This window comes from Raphanus sativus, chromosome 2 (assembly GCF_000801105.2).
Source record: "Raphanus sativus cultivar WK10039 chromosome 2, ASM80110v3, whole genome shotgun sequence".
Classification (NCBI taxonomy): Eukaryota; Viridiplantae; Streptophyta; class Magnoliopsida; order Brassicales; family Brassicaceae; genus Raphanus; species Raphanus sativus.
Window position 1 is genome coordinate 6963784 of NC_079512.1, and position 16998 is coordinate 6980781.

Below are 16998 nucleotides of genomic sequence, written 5' to 3' on the forward strand. Positions count from 1 at the left end.
TCCCGTTTATAAATCAACTTGTATGAGTTTATAAATTAATTTATAAGAGTTTATAAATCAATTTATAAGAGTTTATAAATCAATTTATAAATCAATTTATAAGAGTTTATAAATCAATTTGTAAGAGTTTATATAATCATTTTAAGAGTTTTGTAAGAGTTTATTAAAAAGAAAATTAGAAGGGTGTACAAAACCATTCAATTGCTTAAGAAAATTTAAAAGCATCATGGATATATGTGTAGTAGTAAGAGTTTATAAATCATTTTGAGAGATTTATTACATTTTTTACAACGAAATTTTTTAAGAGTTTATAAGAGTGATAAATAACTATATAAGTGCTTATAAATAACTTTGTAAGGGTTTATAAATAATTTATATCAGATACAAAACTAGAAAATCATCAAATACTAGAGGGTCAGCTTCATAAACCAATTATAAAAGTTTATAAATGTTTGTAGAAGTTTAAAAAGAGTTTATAAAGGGTTTATAAAAGATTTAATAAGGGTTAAGAATCAAGATTTATATAAAACATTATAAAGATATAATTTATACAGGTCTATAAAGTAAATAAACATATTTATTTAGAGTTTATAAACCATTTATAAAGGTTTATAAAGATTTATAAAAATATTATAAAGGCTTTATAAAAAATATAAAAAGGTATGAAAATTGTTTAGAGAGTCTTCTTGAGCTGTTTGAAAAATATCTATTCTGCTAAATCAGTTTATAACACTTATAAAACTAAAATTAGTCAATAACAATAATAAATTAACTTAAAGCCTCAAAATCACTTTATAAGCCACAAATCAGTTTATAAGGCCTTATAAATTAATTTATAAAAATTTATAAGTATATATAAACTGGCATTTCCTTTGTAAGAATTTAAATCTTTTGTGTTTCAGTTATAAACTCTTATAAAAGTGTACCCATTAATAAAAGTTTATAATTATTTATAAGTGTTTACAAATTGGTTAAGAACAAATAATACTTTTTTACAAACTATAAAACTAGTTTTTAAAAATTGGTTTAGAGTTTTTTTTTATAAAAGTTCATAATTGGTATAACACACATACCATTTATAATAGTTCATAGAGACAAAACTATTTATAAATCAATTAAGGGTTAACTTAATCGTTTATAAGGGTTTATAAATCAACACGTTTTTACTTCTCCACAAAGTTACAAAGCCTCCGCTGCAAACACACAACATAAACTGTTAATTAAACAATCTCTGAATCAAGAAAACAAAGAGAAAGCTTCATTTACACACCTGAAAAGATGAAACAAGCTCATGCACTTGGAGAATAGATGAAGCATACATCAACTCAGCGACAAAATCAATAGCAAGTCGGAAAGAATCATAAGCACAGACAGAGTCAACACAAACAGAGTTAACCTCCCAGTGTAGATATAACTAAGGAAATAAACAAAAGCTTCATACCCAACCGCTCCATAAGGCAACACCTCTTTCAAATGGTACTTTGGTTTCTCAATCTTGGAACTCTTCTTGTCTTTCTTGAACAGCTCCTGGAAGAACTTGCTTCTAGCGGATAAAATGCATCTGTGGACACCAACGGGAACACCATCCACAATGATCTCTGCATCTGTGTAATCACAATCAGGGTTACTAAGAAGCTGCTCAAGATTGGAGCTGATCGTTTGCTTAGACTAACAACTTCGAGGTTAGAAGCTAAGCTCGGTGAGAAATGATTAGAAGAACCAACAGAGACAGTAGAGAAATGAGAAGACGTGAAGCTTAAAGATGATAATGGCTCAGTTAAAGTCGCCATTTTTTTTTGTTCTTTAGCAGAAATGACTCAACGATGATTGAAACCCAAATCGGAGGAGAATAACGACGAGAATAGGAAGAGGTGGGTTCGGTCGAAGCTCAATAAGAGGTCAAAGCTAGAGATGAGAGAGCTCGAGGTCAAATCCATCGTTAACGAATTATATATATCCTACAAATAAAACCAGATGTAAATGGTTACAACTGAGAATCCAAAGCTCGTTCTAAGTAACAGCGATGGAATCGACGTAATCTAAATCAAGTTTATACAGCATAAAGGAAACAATTAGGATCATCAATGGAGTCTAAATAACAATTAGCATGTTATTTTAACGGCCACAATTTACTCTTCCCGACACCGGTAACACAGTCTCCGCACATCCAGTCGGCGGAAGGAGCAGCCTCTACTCCGTCGTTAACACAGAAGAGATGAAACCCTCGCTCACAACCGTTGCAGACTACTACGAGCTCCATCGACTCCGGCCTTCCGCAGGCGCCGCACGCAGCGTCCCGATTTGGTTCCGGGTTATCGTGAATTGACCTAACAATAACATCAACGGGTTCATACTCTCAGTCGTCATCGTTACCTGAAATGAGAGGCACCATCTCACAATCACCGATCTCACAATCACAGATCTTACAGTCACCAACAGGATCAGAGCTGAAACCTCCGGTCTGAGAAACCAGTCGTGGGGAAGAAGAAAAGCAATTTAGATTTAATTATCTAAGGATACAATAGTATTTTGATCATTAAAAATTTGGTGGTATAGTTGATTAGTGTATAGTTAAAAAGTGGTATAAGAAAAATGGTATTAGTGACAATTTCTCATTCTTATTTGTTCACAGTTGTCAAATCTACTATATTTCTCAATTAAATATATAACTTTCTTTAAAAAAGTGCATTTATAAAATAGAACCTTTTGATCAAAATTCTATAGAATACTCATCTATCAATAAAAGTTCTTGTTATCCTAATTTTTATTACAATCCCAAATCTACAATATTTTTCTATAAAAATAATAACTTTACAAAAATATCATTTTTGAAATTTTTAATTTAAAATTACAACATATTGATCAAAATTTTTTACAGTATACTCAACTATCCACCAAAATTCTTGTTATCCTAATATTTAAATCAAAATTCCAAATCTACATTATTTTCTATAAAAATGATAACTTTCCTAAAATAGCATTTTAAAAAGTTTATTTAAAAATAGAAACTATTGATCAAAAATTCTAAAAGAATACTCATCTATCAACCAAAATTCTTGTTGTCCTAATTTCTAAATCACATTTCAAATCTACAATATTTCTATATTAAATGATAATTTTCCGAAATGTCATTTTTAAAAAGTGTATTTAAAATTACAACATATTGATCAAAACTCTTTTACAGAATACTCAACTGTCCACAAAAATTCTTTTAATCATAATTTATCACAATCCCAAATCTACATTATTTTTCTATAAAAATGTTGACTTTCCTAAAATAGCATTTTAAAAGGTTTATTTTAAAAATACAAATTATTGATAAAAAATTCTAAAAGAATACTCATTTATCAAAAAAAATTTCTTGTTATCCTTATTTCAAAATTACAATACCAAGTCTACAATATTTCTCAGTAAAGATTATAACTTTCCAAAAATAAAATTTTTTAAAAACTTTATTTAGAAATTACAACATATTGATCAAAACTTTTTACAAAATACTCAATTATCAATAATAATTCATGTTATCCTAATTTCTAAATCACAATCCAAAATCAACATTATTTCTGTATAAAATGATAACTTTCCTAAAATAGCATTTTAAAAAAGTTTATTTAAGAAATACAAACTATTGATCAAAACTTCTAAAAGAATACTTATTTATCTACAAAAAATGTTGTTATCCTTATTTCAAAATCAAAATCCTAAATCTATAATATTTCTTCACAAAATTATTAATAAAATCCCAAATCATCAATTCTAAAAATATCATTTAAAAAAAATATTTTAAAAATACAAACTATTAATCTAAAATTGTAAAAAAAATAATCATGTATTAACAAAATTCATGTTATCATAATTTATAAACCACAATCCCAAAGACAAAATATTTCTCTATAAAAATTATAACTTTCTAAAATAGAATTTTTTAAAAAGATTATTTCAAATACATCCTTTTGATAAAAATTCTAAAAAACTCATTTAACAAAAATTATTGCTATTTTTAACACGTCACAAAAGTTCCATGTCATATTGTCTTCAACCATGTTCTCCGACATGAGTTTCTGCTCCAAATGGTGTTAGCGAATACATTTGCGTCTGCACTGATGTAACACCTTTATGGTAAGCAGCAATAAGGTGACTTTTGACCACCATCAGTTTTCGTATTAACCCGGTTTCATACATAAAAGCATGAATTTAATAGCAGCAGAAGATAGGTTTTTTTAGCATGTCAGGGTCATCATTAATCTTTTCCCCCAGCTTTCACTTTCTTTTTGGTGGGGTAATGTGTTTTTTTCAAATTTTAATATCTTTTTTGTTGGTATCTCCTACTCTATTATTTCTTTGGAGGATAAAAGCCACGTGACTGAATTCGATGCTTGAAGCTAGGCCTACTTGAAGCTATATTATCTTTACCTTTCTTAGGATCCTTCCTTACCTCTTATTCTTCTTGGTTACCAATATGACGTCAGTCATATCTTCATTGTTTGCTCTCTCTTTGTTTTCAATATCATCAGACCATGCTCCATGCCATTTCCCAGCAATCTTCAACTTCGGCGACTCTAACTCCGACACCGGAGGTCTCTCTGCCGCTTTTGGCCAGGTTGGTCCTCCTCACGGCATTTCCTTCCCCGGCTCACCTGCCGGGAGGTACTGCGACGGTCGCCTCGTCATTGACTTCATAGGTAATAATTATTAACTAATGTTATACTCTTATCAAAATACATTCTTTTGCGTTAGCGTTTTAGTGATTATTTGTCTTCCTTTTTTGACGCAGCCGACAGTTTTGGATTTCCGTATCTAAGTCCGTTCCTAGACTCGGTCGGTTCAAACTTCAGCCATGGCGCTAACTTCGCGACGGCAGGATCTCCCATCAGAGCTGTCAACACCACTTTTCGTAGAACTGGATACAGTCCATTTTCACTCGATGTTCAGGCCATACAATTCTCCAACTTCCGAAACAGATCACAAGCAGTTCGCAATCGCGGTGCGACCCTCTCACTCACTCGTTGAATCTATGAGAAGATCGAGATAACCGGTTTAACTGATATGTTACATGAGTATATTGTGGAATAGTTCAAATTCCACCGGCCACACGGATATGAACTATTGCTTTCGACTCATTTGAATGTCCAGGAGATGGTCTATCCGTGGGCTATACCTTCACCCGGTGATTAGGCTTGTGTCATCATTGACCCGGGTTTAACCCTTTCTTTTTACAAAAAAAAAACATAATTAGAGGGTGGGTGTTGACCAAAAAAAAGAAAAAGAGGGCGGGCAAACAAACCAGAACCTAAAATTTGAACGAACCAAACCAAAAATATGAATCCAAATTCAATGACAAAAATATCCCCAAAAGGATCTTGTTCTGCACTATTTCAGATTTTAGGTTTTACTCGAAATCTAAAGACATTCAAATATCATAATGAGTAATTAAAACTAGCATATTGATGCAGCGCAAGCTACAATAACACAATGAATCCTATTTAGTCTGAGAATACCTAGGATCAAAGTCTTCTTGATTCGTTGAGAACTCTCGAGTTCTAGCCGTAACAAGGAAATAAAAGGGTTTCAAACCTCTCTTTATAAAATATCAATATCAATAATCTGAATACAACTCTAGGCATAAGATGCCTATTTATATGAAAACCAAATAACCTAATAACTATTAAAATCCTTAAGATAATTATAACTAATTAAAATAAATATCAAAACAAATAATAAACTAGATAATTAATATATTGAGAATATATCTAAATATCTCTCTGCATCATTCTCTTCGGGTTGGAGAAGATTCGTCCTCGAATCTTAACCGTGGTCTTCAATCCCAAAATCTTGTCGATAACAAACATAATTGTCTCTTCCTCTAATTTTCTGTCGATCATATCCTTCAAATAAAAGAATATAATTCTTTTGCACTACAACTTTAATCTTCATATCTTCCGTAGAAAAACAAAAGAATTGAAAATTTGCCTTCACGTGCCTTTTAGTATAAGATGACAAAACCTCCACTATCTCCATTCTTCTCACGAACAAGCCTTCTTTAATAGGGTTAAAGTGGCTGCCACCGTGGACGTCTTCTCTTGATATCACGGTTTGACTTTGATTCATAATCACGTCCTTTGGTAATTGATAGTTGATGAAGTTCATGTTATCTTGCTCGTAGATATCATAAACTGGATCACCAATAATATCTATGTAACCGATCTCTTCACTTTCGAGAAATAAATTCTCCATGATTTCAGAATCGAGTTTTGATTAAGAAACCAAAACACTTTGCTCTGATACCAAACTGATGCAGCGCAAGCTACGATAACACAATGAATCCTATTTAGTCTGAGAATACCTAGGATCAAAGTCTTCTTGATTCGTTGAGAACTCTCGAGTTCTAGCCGTAACAAGGAAATAAAAGGGTTTCAAACCTCTCTTTATAAAATATCAATATCAATAATCTGAATACAACTCTAGGCATAAGATGCCTATTTATATGAAAACCAAATAACCTAATAACTATTAAAATCCTTAAGATAATTATAACTAATTAAAATAAATATCAAAACAAATAATAAACTAGATAATTAATATATTGAGAATATATCTAAATATCTCTCTGCATCACATATAAACATGAATAAGTAACTGTAGGGTTGGATAAATAAATAGAATTCGAAAATTCAAACTGAACCTAACCGATAAAAATGAGCTCCAACCAATCTGAATTCCTGACATAAATATTGAATGAATGTTGTTCTACAATATTTTGGATTATGGATTTATCCGAAGCAAAATGAATTTCTGGTAAAATCCAAAAATTTCAAAATTTCAAAAAAAAATTTGTGCCTAATCAGATAAAGTCCTTAGTATATTCAAAATACATTAAAATATTATTGAGTACCTAAAATAACTATTTATTATATGAGTAATTAACTCAAATAATTAGTTTAATACTCCTTCGGTTTGTTTCAGAATAATCCATGTTTTAGGCATAAAATTTTATTTCTAAAAAATCCATATTTTACATTTTTAATGTATGTAATAATGATAAATTGTAAACTTCGAAAACATTAATCATGAATTTTGATTAGCTAAAAGTTATAGAAAATAGTAAAACACAAAAGTAATGCATTTATAATTGAAATTTTACGTATTTTCTTAATATACGTGAAAATTCTAATATATATATATTATTTTGAAATGAAAGAAGTATATATTTTTGGTTTTTGGTGATCAGTATTGATGTTTTTATGTTTTGACAATTGCATTTTGAAGTTCAATAGTAAATATGTTCGGTTTTAAAATTTAAACAATGTTCTTTAAAAAATGTCTCTTGTGTTTTTAGAATTGCTAGTTGTTAATTGTAATTTGTTTACGTTTCATTATGTATGATTCTTATTTGTACAAAAAATTTGTATCTCATGGTATATCTGATATGTCACGTATAGTTCAAGGGTGAGTCTCATATGGTTGATATATGAGTTTCCAAAAGTATTTTGAAGGACAACAATATGGTTTAAGGAAGTTACATATACAAATTTATTGAAAATATGAAAATATATGGGAAAATTGCCAAAACGGAACAAAAATTCAGCATGGTTGTCCCTATGGTATAAAACCATCATTTAGTTGTCCTTTTAGTATAATTTCTTTCATAATCCCAAAACTAACCCTTGATTAATCTAATTAAACACATTAAGCTAATATAATTTAAAATAAATAATAATTAAAAACGTTTAAAAAGGGAAAATAAAAATAAAAACTTTTATTTTTTTTTAACAAAAATAAACTTTGTAAAACTTAATAAAAATAAAATAATTTACAATTTTTTTTTAACAAAAAATGTTAAATCAACCTAATAAAAACAGTTTACAAAGTTTTATTTTTTATAAAAAGTTTAAAATATTTGTAACGTTTTAAAAAGTTTTATTTATTATAAAAAGTTTAAAATATTTGTAAATTTTTATTAAACATATTAAACTAAAAGAATTTTTCAGAAATTTAATTTAAAACGTTTTAAAAAGGGAAAATAAAATAAAAAGCTAATTTTTTTTAATAAAAATAGACTTTGTAAAAATAAAAATAATTTACAAAAAATTTTAATAAAAACATTAAATAAACTTATTAAAAAACATTTTACAAATTTTTATTTTTATAAAAAAATTTAAAAGTTTTTAATAAAACTTTAATTAAATAAAAAATTAAACTTTATAAAAATAAAACTTTACAAAAAAATTTCATAAAAACTTTAAACTAACTTTATAAAAAACATTTTACAAAGTTTTATTTTTATAAAAAGTTTAAAACAGTTATAACCTTGTTAATTTTATCTAACTTTTTAATAAAAATAGAACTTTTAAAAATGTTTTTAATAAAACTTTTAATGAAAATAAAATTTGTAAACTTTATAAAAATAAAAATAAAACTTTACAAAAAATTGCAAATAATTTCAAAACACCACATATTGTATAGATATGTATCATAGAGAACAAGAATTTGTGAAAAAAAAATCAAAAAAAAAAAATGGAAAAACCATAGATTAATGAAGAAGACAAGAGAGAATCATTTTTTTAAAACTTTTGACAAGTAAAATCGAAAATAACACGTTTTAGGAAGTTAGAATATTTTTAGGAGATTTTTAGAATATTTCCTTAACTGAAATTTTCATTAATTTTCGCAAAAATCAGATAATATTATCCGTAGAAGGCGCCTTCTAAAAGTTTAGAAGATTGACAAAAATCTAGAACACGCTTTCTACTTTTAGTAGACGGAAGAGTACATTTTAGAAAATACATTCCACGAAATTTAGAATACTTAATAAAAGTAGAAGATGCTTCCGGACGAAAAGTAGATAGCTTTTAGAATTAGTAGAATGCGCATTCCACTTTTTTAGAAAATTAGTAAATAGTAGAATGTACGTTCTAAAAATATTAGATGAACGTGTTTATTTTAGAAATCGCTTTCTACTATACAATTTTCCGTAGAAGGCACATTCTACCTTTAGTAGAACGTATTTTCAAATTTTTATTTATTAACTTTTTGAAAAAAGAAAAAATACCAGCTTGTGTATATAGGTGTTTTATTAATTGTTTATATTTTTAATATTTTTTTTGATTCACAAAAGTATTTTTTTCATTATTTTTCAGAAATACAAAGGGTAGAAAAGAGAAAAATTAGACAAAAAAGAATTTATACCAAAGGGACAACACCCTTATTTTTTTGTTCTCTATTGGCAATTTTCCCAAAATATATTAAGTTTAGTCAAGTACAAATCAATCAGAAACCTAAAACCCGATTAATATCTGCATCCAAAACTATTTCGGATAACTGGATCTTAGACATGTAATTAAATCTGAATTGTTCCCGAGCTGAATCCGACCAAATTTTTATAATTTCTAAATTGGACTGAAATTTATAAATCCGAAAACTTGAAACTAGGGCTGGGCAAAAAATCCGAACCCGAAAAACCGAACCGAACCCGATCCGAAAAATAGCACCGAACCCGAACCGAAATTGATTAAATATCCGAACGGATTCAAAATTTCGGTATTTAAAGAACCGAAACCGAACCCGATCCGAACCGAAATATTTTGGGTACCCGAATGTATCCGAAATAAATTTATATACTTAAATATATACATTATTTTTATATATAATGTATATTAAAAATATTAAAAATATATAAGATACCTTTAAGTTTTCCAAAATACTCGGAAAATATATGCAAATAGTCAAAAGTAAATGTTTAAAATAGCTAAAGTATACTGAAAACACCAAAATAGTTAAATATCTATTGATTCTTTATCTAAATATTCAAAGAAAACCAATTTATATATTAAATTAAGATATTTTGACATATATGTTATGAAAATTTATATGTAATATATTATCTTTCTTATAGATTTTGAAAATTTAAAGTATATAATGAATTTTGAAAATTTAAAAACATTTTAAATGGGTTATCCGAATCTGAACCGAACCGAACCCGCAAAGATCCGAACCGAACCCGAACCGAAATTTAGAAATATCTGAATTGGGCTGAAATCTTTGACCCCGAAAACCCGAAACCCGATTGGACTGAACCGAAACCCGAATGGGTACCCGAACGCTCGGCCCTACTTGAAACCTTAATGAACCCTGATTGCCCACCCCTAGTAACTTGTATATTCACTGTAATATATATTTTAATATTCTAGTCATACTTTTAATGAATAAGGTTTCTAAATTTTTTATATATTTAAGCTTTAAGGTAATCTTAGATTTTAAAATATTTTTAGATTGCAAGTCTCAAATCTGATTCGAATCAACAATACTCCATACCAAATCTGATATTATATAATCCGAATGGAATTTAATTTTTGAAATTCAGAAACTGGAAAAGTCAAAATTAAACCGAACCCTGAGTATCTGATGGTCACGAAATAGCGTTTTCATATTTAAAAAAAAAGTGAAAATTTGTTATATTATTCATCACCACGTCAAAATGTGACAGGAGGAATATATACGACAATTCTGCCTGAAGCCAACAGTTTCTCCAAGGCGTTGTACACTATTGACATCGGACAAAACGATCTCACCGCTGGTTACTTCGCCAAAAAGAGCGTACAAGAAATTGGAACCAGCGATGTTCCTCAGCTCATCATCCAGTTCAAGACTGCTGTCACGGTCGGTGGTCTAGCCTCTCTGTTTTATATACTCTGTTCCAGTGAAAGGTGGTTATCATAACTTTCTTGGTTTCTTTTGGTTTGGGTGACAGAATATATACAAAGAAGGAGGGAGATACTTCTGGATTCACAACACAGGACCCATCGGTTGTTTAGCTTACGTGATCGAATGGTTCCCGCTCCCAGCATCAGACTTTGACGCACACGGATGTGCTTCTCCCTTGAACCATTTGGCTCAACAGTTCAACGACGCCTTGTCACAAGCCGTGACCGAGCTTAGAGCTTCTTTGTCTGAAGCTGCCATTACTTACGTAGATATCTACTCTATCAAATACGAGTTGTTTGCTCACGCGCAGGAATATGGGTTCAGTAAGTCGTTGGTTTCTTGCTGTGGCTACGGAGGGAAATACAATTACAACAGGAAGACTGGGTGTGGGAAGAAGATTATTGTGGATGGCAATGAGGTTTTAATTGGAAAATCATGCGATGAGCCTGACAAGGCTATTGTTTGGGACGGTATACACTTCACTCAGGCTGCTAATAAAATCATCTTCGATAAGATCGCAACCGGGCTGAGCATGGCCTGTCACAAGCAGTGACAAAAACAAGAAGAAGAGAGAAGCTTTTCTTTGTTTTCTATGAGTTTATTTCTATAGTGTCTTTAAGGACACAAGTTTGTGTGAGTCTCCTGTGTCTTGGCTGTTTGATTGGTAATAAGATTGTTGTTGAACCACGCATCTGTGGTCGGATGGCACAAGGAGTTCCGTAGATGTCTAAAAGACCCGAGTTCAAATCCGAGTTCGAATCCGCTGTGTGGCCACCAGGGCATTCACATTCTCTCTCCGGAGAAAGGTCAACCCTTTTTTTTTTTAAGATTGTTGTTGGTGAGATAGGTTCATCATTGTCAACAAGCATTTACATGAAACAAACATAGAATACAAGCATAGAGAGGTATATGTGAAGGGAGTGATGAGGCTTTTCAGCATTTGTAGTGGTTGAGATCTACAATGACCACTGTGATATCATCCATACTACCTCTACTAACAGCAAGGTTCACAAGCTCTTTGGAAGCTTCCTTGGCCCAACAAGACTCAGACTTCTTCATCTTTACCCGCTTCAACGCGGTGATCTTCCTTGACTTTGGAGGTGGACTCCCAACTTCATGGTAGGTTGGTGATTCATTCTCTGAGTGGTATGGTTTTGCACATCTGGGAGATTGAACTGGCAAGAGCTCCTTACGTTGCTTGACAAGCGAAACTCGCCGGAGTTTTGAAGATGGACTTACATTAACAAGCCCCTTGGACAAACTCTCATCCTCCTCGCTTTCTCTAGGCGTCTTTCTCTGAGCTTTTACAGTCAACACCGTGTCAACCGCTTCTTGATTACTAACCACATCCCAAAGCCCATCAGAAGCTAAGACAAGAAACTCCATATCTTGTTCCAAATCGAATATCCTTGTCTCAGGTTCAGCAACCACCCATTTCTTCAAATGTGCATCTCCAATGCTCCTGGAGATAGCTAGTATCCCATGAACTCGCCATGCCCCTCGATGAAACTCCACATAACCTCCCTGATTCTCAATTCTTTCACGTTCATCGTCTCTCCCTGCTCTGTGATCAGTCGTAAGAGCCTCAGCAACTCCACCACGGCAAAGAACAGCTCTACAATCTCCCAAATTAGAGACAATCATCTCCCGGTTCTGTATCAAAGCTGTAACACAGCAGGCACCACTCACTACACCCTACATTAATTTTTTCAACTCCGTTACCAGTAAGTTCAAGTAGATTGTAAATCTTTCAAAGCTTTGTTGTTACCTCTTCTAAGAAATCACGATCAGTCCTCAAATAAGCAGCTTTAAAGGCTTCTCCTTTATCCTTACAATCCTTCACCATCTCAAGAACATGTTTGTGCAGATTCTCAGCTACAAAGTCTGCAGCTTTACCACCTCCATGCCCATCATAAACTCCAAAGAAGCTCTGCAACCCACCAAACAAAACCCATTCAACCCAAAGTAAATAAATTCAAAGCGAAAAGAAAAAGAAACATACCGTGTTTGAGGTTCCGACAGCAACTCTGTGACTGTCTTCCATGAACTTCTTCTTCCCCTTTCTGGAGACAACACCGAACCCGTTTCCTCCGGAGCACACGGTGGCGTCGTTTCCGTGAGCTGAGTCTCTGAATCTGAGGTCATCGGTTTGGATTTCTTGGAGGATGTTTGGGATTTCTATCTGGGGAGGTCTCTTTCTCTTCAAAGACGGAAGCTTTGGGACCGTGCTGCTTAGTCTAGTTTCCATGGCAGAAGAAAAAGTCAAGCCGTTTTTTTTTTTGTTTCTTTCTTCTGATGTGCTTAGTTAGTGTAAACATATATTGTGAAAGGAAGAGCAACGCAACGGCTACAAACAAAATGTGGGGCGGAAAAAGTCAGTGGTAAAGTCAATGGATGCTTTAGGGTTTTTGGGTCGGTCGAAAACGAAGAAAAGTTCGTTTTCCAAACGTTCATATCACTTCAAATGGAGAAAACAAAACAACTTGTACATTGTAAATTGAGAAAATTACATATACATATACATATACTTTCTGTCTTTTCAATAACTAGGCCTAAACACAAAAACCGGATCTGAGGACCCGAACCGGAATCAAACCGAAAAATCAGGGTATCGGGTATATTCGGTTCTTCAGAAATAATTGTTTGGGTCCTAAACTATTATATCCGAAGAACCGGTATTTTACCCCGACCCAACCCGAACCGAGAACCGAGAACCGAATGAGTATCCGAAGATATCCGAAATATACAAATGTATTTAAAAATATTATTTACAATTATATGTATAATAATTTTATTTATAATTATAAATTTAATATATTAGTTATTTTCAATACTTTGTGTATTTTCAGATAAAATATGATAGTTTAGATAAAAATACTTAAACAAAACCGAGTCTAATGAGTATTTTTTGGTTGTTTATTGGTATATTTGGATAGTTTGGATATAAAATACTCGAACCGAATACATGTATTATGGTTACTTTGGATATTTTTATCCGAACCTATTTCAGATACATTGGTTATTCGGTTTTTTAGGTTCTTTTACGTCAGAACCGAATCCATCTGGACCCGGAAAGACCCGACTCAAACCCGACCTTAAATTTTATAATACCCGAATGGATTTTAATTTCCAAATCCAAAAAACCCGATACCCGAAAGAATCGACCCGTATCCGAATAGATACCCAAACGCCCAGACATACCAATAAATCTATATATATATATATATAATATATATATATATATCAAAACTATACTAAAAGCTCTTGAACTAGAGCAATGAGAGTGTCCACGTAGACATGGAAATTCAGACCAATGAGAAACAAGATATCGTACATGTCACCACTTATAATTACAATCGTTCATTTGAATCAGGCCAAATATAGTTTTCGTTTAAATTTGTTTCTGTCAAAGCCCAGGCCAAGAAATCTATTCGCGTTCCCTGCTACCGCTTTAGCCACCTAGCTATTCCTCTTCCTCATCTCAACAAGAACATAATAAATTTTAACCATCGAGAAGCTCTACTAACGTCAATTACATTCATTAATAAAGTTCTCAATAATAGTGTAACACCGAATATCAATCAACTCTTCAATTTCCCAGCCTGACCATATATAACTTCTCCACTCCTTTCACTACTGCCTTATTCACGGTTGAACTAATTTGTTATTCTTCTTTCACTAATTTTGATTTATTCGTTTCCAGATCACGCAACCAACAGACCAGTCTCCATTTCTTGATTCGTGGCAACAGCAGCTAGGCCTTAGAATCTGGGGATGAGACGCGCTGCCTGTGATGAGTCGGAGGCGAATCTCCGGCAAAGATTGTCGACGATAAACTTCTCGGTTTCATTGTAGAATTCAGAATTTGAAGAGGATTTCTCAACCATGGACCAAGGACTGTTCGGAAGAACTGAATGTAAGTTTGTACTCTTTATGGTTCGTTTGTTTAATATAAAAGCATCCCAGTATCCAGACTATTTGAGAACTGGGTCAAACCTTCCCACTCATTGCTTCGGAAGAGCATAATGATTTATTGGAGCCCTTCCAGTCTTCTTTTGTCCCATTTCATGTTGAATTTGAACGCCAAGAGGAATCCGCTTTCGGTTTCTTATGACTGAACAAGTAATCTATCTTTGCTCTAGAAAATGGGTATGGTTGAATTTGAAGGCTGTCGTTTTTTTTACTGCAGGGAGCATGTGAAGAAGAAAGGAGAAAAAAAAAGTTACAGTCCATGAACTAATAGGAGTGTTCACTCCAAAAGGCAGAAGTGAAGAAAGATAAACAAACCCTTTTGTGATGAAATCTGGAACAGAGCAACCTGTTTGTATCTCCGTTAACCCCTATAGAATTGAGCTATCTATATTGTTTGTGCTTGAGTTCACAGTTAATTATTATTCTACATCTTCATAGTTTCATAAATTTTAGCTGAGTACTGTTTTCTTATTGTTTGTTTGATATCTTTTCAGAACCAAATTCGAAGAGGAAAAGAAGGGTAAGTCATCACGTCTCTGTTGTGCAGAAGAGATGAACCGTGATGAGCGTAGCCATCGTAGTCCCATGAGGTCTCCAGATATGGTCGTCACGGAACTAAAGCAAACCAGTATGAATCTTGGTAAAACAATGGACGATCTTTCTATGATCCGATCATCCGATCCTACGTTGAATCTTTGAATATGAAGACACTGGAACATAAAAAATTTCTTGGAGCGGCGTCTCTAGCTGAGGAGCTTAACAGTTTGAGGAGCCTTAGAAGCTGCGTTAAACCGGGTAGAAATTTCTAATGTGAAGCATCTTGAAGCAGAAGATGCATTTCGCCTGTGGAAAATTGAGTCATGGAAAGATCAGAAAGCTATTAGAGCAAAGCGGTCGATGAAAGGTGATGATAACATTCCTCGACGCTCCTTCTTGAGCCATGTGAACCAGCACAAGCCGCTTGACGATCTCCCTAAGCCAATGCTAAACCGTAATGTTTCAGTGGGAAGTGGCCTAAACCGGAAACAAGCCCTTAACATTGACGAGAAACAGTTGAGGAGAAAGTTTAGATTCATTCACACACGGTTCCTGAACAGACATAGTAAAGCAAAATCTCAGCCTTTGATGAAAACATGTTTTGCTCATTCCAGTTCTTTTTTGTATTTATATTTTGGTTTTAATTCGTTTGATCACATATGAGTGTTGTTTGCTTCTATCATAAACAAACCATAATTATTTTATGCAATGTATCACTCTGATTACAAATATGGGACCAAAAGAAAGAAAAATATTATGAAAAAAAAAACTAAAAGCTTTTTGCAATGATAATTGAGTATTGGGGTTAGTGAACGACACTGCTTATACTATGATTTAGGTGTGAGCAACGTCCTTATTTTATGAGCTTTAATCAATACTAGAGTCGTTGTCCGCGCGGAAAATGCGTATAAATATATTAAATTTTAGTTGCTATAAATTTTATAAATTTTTAAAGTTCTGTGAAATTTTTAGATATTTTACTCAATTCAACCGAAAATTACATAATATATTAACACAAAATGTACAATCTATAGCATGTTATGATGGCTCAACTATTGTTAGCTAGTAGGAAATGAGACTCTTTAAGAAGCAATTGCAAAGGAAAAGTTTGTGAAATGGTTTAGATACACAGAGAAATAATGGTCCTTTGATAGCTACATTCTTTCCAATTATGTTTAGTTATAAGTTAGCCTCTTGCAATTGTAAATTAGTAGGATAAAAACAACAAAACCGAACACATATTTTGTTTTAAGGGAGTGTATTGAATTAAGTGTTTTAGGAGATTTTGTGATTTTATTAAATCTCATGTTATTGAATTAGTGATTTAGAAAAAAAATTCAAATCAAATGTTATTCAATATAAGATTTCTGCAAATTCAATAAAACTCACTTGCAATCCTATGTTATTCAGTTAACCATTTGTAAAAACTGTATCAAATCAATTGTTATTCAGCTGTAAACAATATTTAGTGAGAAATTTTTTTAATAAAAATTTTAAGAGAGTTGACATTCATTTTTAGTTAAAAATAGTACTCGTGAAATAACATCTCTATAGATGTTATTTGATGAAACTTGAAAAGAAGTTATTAATAATATAAACACATAAGAGTCAAGACTTGCTCATAAGATAACATTGTTGCCACTGATGTCCCGGTGACGGAGAATTCTCTTGATTCCAAATCCTATTTTTTAATTATTAGGTTAGTCATTTTGATTTTATTTATCTAATTTATTGTAATATATATCTTTTCTGTATATTTTGACGTACTTTCAGCATGAATATAGCAAT

At 32.0% G+C, this 16998-nt stretch overlaps 2 protein-coding genes and 1 pseudogene across 2 annotated transcripts; 2 read left to right on the top strand and 1 right to left on the bottom strand.

Annotated features, from left to right (window-relative positions):
• The first annotated feature begins 4398 nt into the window (after positions 1 to 4398).
• On the top strand, positions 4399 to 11450 carry LOC108843343 (alpha-L-fucosidase 3). Its single transcript, XM_056996402.1, has 4 exons — positions 4399 to 4682; positions 4775 to 4984; positions 10484 to 10656; positions 10748 to 11450. Exons 1-4 carry the CDS (start codon positions 4460 to 4462, stop codon positions 11252 to 11254), a joined length of 1113 nt encoding a protein of 370 aa, XP_056852382.1. The 5' UTR covers positions 4399 to 4459; the 3' UTR covers positions 11255 to 11450.
• A 103-nt stretch (positions 11451 to 11553) lies between these two features.
• Positions 11554 to 13070, bottom strand: LOC108843342 (probable protein phosphatase 2C 14). Its single transcript, XM_018616520.2, has 3 exons — positions 12704 to 13070; positions 12470 to 12631; positions 11554 to 12396 (listed from the first exon to the last, which is right to left on the bottom strand). The coding sequence occupies exons 1-3, from the start codon at positions 12947 to 12949 to the stop codon at positions 11635 to 11637; spliced, it is 1170 nt and encodes a 389-aa protein (XP_018472022.2). The 5' UTR covers positions 12950 to 13070; the 3' UTR covers positions 11554 to 11634.
• Positions 13071 to 14041: 971 nt separating this feature from the next.
• On the top strand, positions 14042 to 15939 carry LOC108839657 (WEB family protein At3g56270-like; annotated as a pseudogene).
• Positions 15940 to 16998: the final 1059 nt, after the last annotated feature.